This window comes from Trichechus manatus, unplaced genomic scaffold (genome assembly GCF_000243295.1).
Source record: "Trichechus manatus latirostris isolate Lorelei unplaced genomic scaffold, TriManLat1.0 scaffold00046, whole genome shotgun sequence".
Lineage (NCBI taxonomy): Eukaryota > Metazoa > Chordata > Mammalia > Sirenia > Trichechidae > Trichechus > Trichechus manatus.
The window spans coordinates 2546488-2552172 of NW_004443982.1; the positions used below are offsets into that span (position 1 = coordinate 2546488).

General features: G+C 42.5%; 1 protein-coding gene across 1 annotated transcript in view; it reads left to right on the top strand.

The window, feature by feature from the left end:
* Window positions 1-4480, top strand: part of DGKK (diacylglycerol kinase kappa) — an 11096-nt gene extending 6616 nt beyond the window's left edge. The window contains exons 4-6 of the mRNA XM_023731837.1: window positions 1005-1233; window positions 3833-3937; window positions 4380-4480. Of these exons, the coding sequence (XP_023587605.1) occupies window positions 1005-1233; window positions 3833-3937; window positions 4380-4480 (435 nt within the window). The remainder of the gene's footprint in view (window positions 1-1004; window positions 1234-3832; window positions 3938-4379) is intronic.
* The last annotated feature ends 1205 nt before the right edge of the window (window positions 4481-5685 follow it).

Below are 5685 nucleotides of genomic sequence, written 5' to 3' on the forward strand. Positions count from 1 at the left end.
AACTAAAATAATTCCTGAGGCCAACTCTTCAGACAGGGATTGGACTGGACTGTGGGACATAACGTGATACTCGTGAGGAATGTGCCTCTTAGCTCAAGTAGATACAAGAGACTAAATGGGCAGCTTCTGTCTGGAGGTGAGATGGGAAGGCAGAGAGGGTTAGGAGCTGGTGGAATGGACATGGGAAGTCAGAGGTGGAAAGGAGGAGTGTGCTGTCACAGTATGGGGAGAGAAGTTAGGGTCACATAACAATGCATGTAAAAGTTTTGTATGGGAGACTAACTTGAAATGTAAACTTCGTTTAAACTACAACAATAAAAAATAAAAAATAAAATTTAAAAAAGTACACACTAGAAATGCACCTACATTCGTCTCTATAACAACAGCAACAACAATAGCTAACACTTATATATACTGTGTGCCAGCAACTGTTTTAAGCACTTTTAATGTATTAACTTATTTAATCCTCACAACTGCCCTAGAAAATAGAGGCATGAACAAGTTAAGTAACTTGCTTCAGGTCACAAACTATTAAGTGGTGAAGCTGAGAATCAAAGCCATAATCATGCAGCAGATGTACATACCCAAACACACACACCTACAAAGGCAGACACCAGGGACCCACTCAAAGGCGCATGACACCCATAGGAGCATGTCCATGAAAACACCAATCCAGAAATGTTTTTCTTTCCTCTAATTTGCCATGTTACACATCATTTTACCAGCCAGTCTGACATGAGGAAGACCCAGAAACATACACTGATGGCTGAGGTGCTCAGAAACAAATGATGCATTTGATCCCCACACACCTTTTGGTTATCTGGTCACATCTACCCAAGTACCTCTTTCCCCAAACTTTCATCCCACCACGTGTGGCTTTCTATGCTCAGTCCTCCTGGCCAACTTCCCCCCTCTCCCAACCCCATGCTGCCCCTACTCCTCATTCTGTCCTCTTAAGTACTGATCCCTCGTAACAATTCTCTATCTACTTTCTCCCTGTCTAGAGTGATTTAATGTATGATAAGCTCAATGTCCTGATTGATGTCCTGGCTGAGGAGGCAGCAGCTACACCTGTTGAGAAAACCACAACAGTACATCCAGACAGTGGCAAAGCAGATGGAAAGCGCTTGGTCCCTCAACTAGACCACATATCCAGGTGCAAGTTGGAGTTGGCCACAAAGGCCCAGAATCTCCAGAAATCCTTGAAACTCCTTGTATTTCAGGTTGAACAAGGTAAGGTGCTCAGGGTTGTGGTGACTGAGGCAGGAGAAAGGTAGAGTTGCAGTGGCTGGTTTACTGGTCTCCCTCACTCCAAGTTTGCTATCTGATTTCACTACCAAAACTTGACTAGCTTCTGCATTCTCATAACACCCAGAGTCAGTCCTCAGACTCTAATTTGAAAAGCTTCAGTCTTGATAAGTTGTTCCTTTGGCTCCTCCTATTTCCTAGGAACTCGTTTATTTTTTTAATTAAAACTCCTAAGCAATTATAGCTGCTTAAGTGGCCTGGCTCAAAGCACTGTCAACCTCCACCACCAGCCATGGAATTTTTTTCCACCTGCTCCTGTGACTTTTAGAAAGAAAATGGTGTTCATCTCTGTTATGGATTGAATTGTGTCCCCAGAAATGTGTGTCAACTTGGCTAGGCCATGGATTCCCAGTATTGTGTTATTGTCCACCATTTTGTTATCTGATGTGATGTGCCTATGTGTTGTAAAGCCTACCTCTATGATGTTAATGACGCAGGATTAGAGGCAGTTATGTTAATGAGGCAAGACTCAATCTACAAGATTACATTTTGTCTTAAATCTATATCTTTTGAGATATAAAAGAGAGAAGTGAACAGAGTGACAGGAGGACCTCATACCACCAAGAAAGCGGCACCAGGAGCAGAGCGTGTCCTTTGGACCTGGGGTTCCTGTACTGAGAAGCTCCTAGACTAGGGGAAGATTGAGGACAAGGACCTTCCCCCAGAGCTGACAGAGAGAGAAAGTCTTACTCTGGAGCTGGCAACCTGAATTCAGACTTCTAGCCTCCTAGACTGAGAGAATAAATTTCTCTTTGTTAAGGCCATCAGCTTGTGGTATTTCTGTTATAGCAGCACTAGATAACTAAGACAATCTCTATATGTCTTGCACAGTATTAATCAGGCACAAGGGCCCTGAGAGTGGTCCTGGAAGTTATGTCATTGATTGCCATTGCCCACAACTGATGACAATCTGCAAGTCTCCAACTTAGTATGAAAACTCTTCCAACTTCTTCATTTAAAATATTGGTTGCTACTTCTTCTCCATACTGCTTCTTTGAAAATAGATCATAAGACTGTATAAGACCAAGTCTATTATACCTGAGCTATTGGAATTGAGCAGAAGTCCCATGCAGCAAGGTAGTTCCTTTGGTTGGCCTTTAATTTTAGCCATGGCACTTCCCGCTGCCTTGGTACCTGTTATGGATTGAATTATGTCCCCCCAAAATATGTGTTGTAAATCCTAATCCCTATACCTGTGGTTATAATCCCATTTGGGAATGGGTTTTCTTTGTTATGTTTATGAGGCAGTATTAGCATATGATGTGTTTTAAGTCAATCTCTTTTGAGATATAAAAGAGCAGACTGAGCAAGCAAACAAGCAAGCAAGCAGAGATGGGGGAAGATAGATGCCATGTCACATGAGATCTCCAAGGAACCTGGAAACAGAAGCTGAAAAGAGACAAGGACCTTCTCCCAGAGCCAACAGAGAGAGAAAGCCTTCCTCTGGAGCTGATGCCCTAAATTCAGACTTCTAGCCTCCTAAACCGTGAAAGAATTAATTTCTGCTTGTTAAAGCCACCCACCCACTTGTGGCATTTCTGTTATAGCAGCACTAGATAACTAAGACAGTACCTTTAAGGACAACCTCAGCCAAGTTTCCAGAAAAGAACAGAAATCTCCCTTCTACACTGTGAAAGAATTAAACAGTTTTCCTCTGTTTCTGTACTTTCCAAGTAGTGGATATCAGATTAATCTGATGTAGTCATAGCCCTGTCACAGTCGACCCTCAGCCTGCTACATCAACTCTTTTGTCAGATTTAGAGGTACAGCTTGTGGCCATGGGACAGAGAATGTCTAGACAAAAGTCAAGTGAGTAAATGAGCTAACAAAGAAGTGAGAATGGAGGTAGAAGAGCAGAGGGCTTCTCACCCTGTTACCTAGAGCTTCTACTCACAACCATATTTACTGGGTGATAGAAAAAGAGTAGCCAGTAAAACATAAGTTTCAGGCACGGATATGAAGAGACACAAGGGCAACAATGTTAAGGAAGCTTAAATTAAAAACAGCATCTTGGAAGAGAGATGACAGTCAAATGTGACTCTCTGTTATCCAACCACTTGTTGGTTGGTATTAACTAAGCACAACAGATGCTCAATAAATGTAACAAATACTCCCTCCCTCTCTCCTCCCTCCCTTCCTCTGTCCCTTCCTCCCCCTCTGTTGTGTCCCTCCCTTCCTCCCTGCTCCCTCCCTCCCTCTCTTCCTCCCTCCTTCTGTTCCTTCCTTCCTCTCTCCCTCCCTTTCTTCTTCCCTCCCTCCTTTCCTCCCTCCCTTCCTTCCTTCCTCCCTCATTGACTCCCTTCTGTCTTTACTCCCTCCCTCGATCCCTTCCTTCCTTCCTCCCTCCCTCTTTCTTCCTTCCTCCCTCCCTCCCTTCCCTCCTTTTTTCCTCCTTCCCTCCCTTTCTTTCTTCTTTCCTCCCTCCCTCCCCCCTTCCTTCCTCCCTGCCCTCCTTCCTTCCTCCCTCCCTCCCTTCCTTCCTTCTTCCCTTCCTTCCTTTCTTCCTTGCCCTTTTCCTCTATAGTTCTGGATGAGGAAAGCAGACAGACAATATCAGTTAAGAACTTTAGTTCAACTTTCTTCCTGGGAGATGACTCAGAAGATACTAATAGGAAAAGCCCAAGACACAGTAAGGAACTTTCTCTTCTTATTTTCTCATTCTATCCTTCATAAATGTCTTCTAGTTCCCAGAAAATAAAAATATGTTTTCATGCATCCTCCTTTAGCCATAATCCTACAGTCCAGAAGATACCCTTCCCCCAAAGAAATGACCCCATTAGCCATTTGAAAATGTTGGCCTGATGAAACCTAAGTTTTAAAGTTGTTTTCACTGCCAGCAAGTCAGCAGCCTGGCCTTAATATTCTCTCAGTTAAAGTCCCTGTCCCTCTAAGCAGATCACTCTTTGGAATGAGAACAACACAACTTGTTTTTCTATTGTGTTGCCTGAATGTTATGTATGAGAAAGTCACTGATCTTAACCCTGTCCCACAGAGATAGCAGCGTTAAATACGACCAGGGAAGAGGGATTTCCTGTTTGCATCTGACACCAATGTGATGCCTCTTTGTCCAGGTTCTCGTCATAGCGTTTTGTCTTCTATATCTTCTCTCAGAAGTGAGGACCTGGATAACCTCAACTTGAAGCACCTGCATTTTATGCCTGAAACGATGTAAGTATTAACCCTATCACCTTTTTATGGCTTCTTCTTTTCTTTGGTTAAGAGCACAGTCTCAACATACCAGGAGTCAAATCCTGACTCCACTAGTTGTGTGATCTTAGGCAAGTGACTCCGAGTCCTTACGTGTAAAATGGAGTGAATTGTAGGACATACCCTCTTAGGTTTGTTGTATTTGTTGAGTTTATATATGCAAAGTACTTAGAGCAGTGCTTGGCACTCATAATTAAGTGCTATATGTGGTAGCAGTTATTATTATTATAAATACTTAATAAATGTTAGTTCTTGTTGTTATTTCAGAAGACTTGTTTCTCTATTGTGTTGCCTTTAACATTAAGTGGTTGGAGATGCTAAAAAAAATAAACATTAGGAGACTAGGAAGCAAACCTAAGGACGTCTGTCTCAATAGCCCTACCTCTTTAGACTATTCCCAGCCAAGCCCCACCACACTCACTCATTTTGAGTTCCATTAAGAAGATCAGTTTGGACATCAAAGAATCCCTAATTTCTGGAACGTGGGGGTTCTCATGTGGGAGATGTGGGGTCAGCTTAGTAATGAATAGAAAAGCTATCTATGATTGAGTAGCTGAACTGTACCCACTTTCAGTTTCTCAAAAGGACACAGCTAGAAATTACTTAAAGTTTCTGGAGCTTCCTATTTATTCCTACCTCCACCTCACCATTGGCTTAAGTTCATGTCTGAGGTTTCATGGACTTACCTAATGAGTTTTGATCAGTGTTATATTGGCAACTGTTTAACAGCTAGCTCTCTAAGGGGGCGGGTAACAACCTTGATATATTCTTGGTGTAAATCCTCCCACCATCACCAATTTCAAGCTGTTGATGTGATGTCACTGAATGCGGAGTTGAGAAGAGACATGCATAATCAGCTTACATGAGCTGGTATGAACTGGCTCCAGCATACCACTAGCTTTGATGTTGACGGCTGGGAGGAGGTACTCATTAAGTCACCTACCATATGGATGCAAGGGATTCAAAAAAACTGCCTGACCTTTTTTTGTTGTTTATTTATCTACCCTCTTTTATCAATCTTTTCCCCAAACTGTGTGCTCACTTTGCCCTTTGATGTGAAAGTGCTATAAGGGAGTCAACATCTCTGAGAGCAGTACAGACTTAACTCTCATGATATGTTTTTATCTGGGATGCTCAAAAGTCCTTTATGAGAATAAGGGAATGACTCTA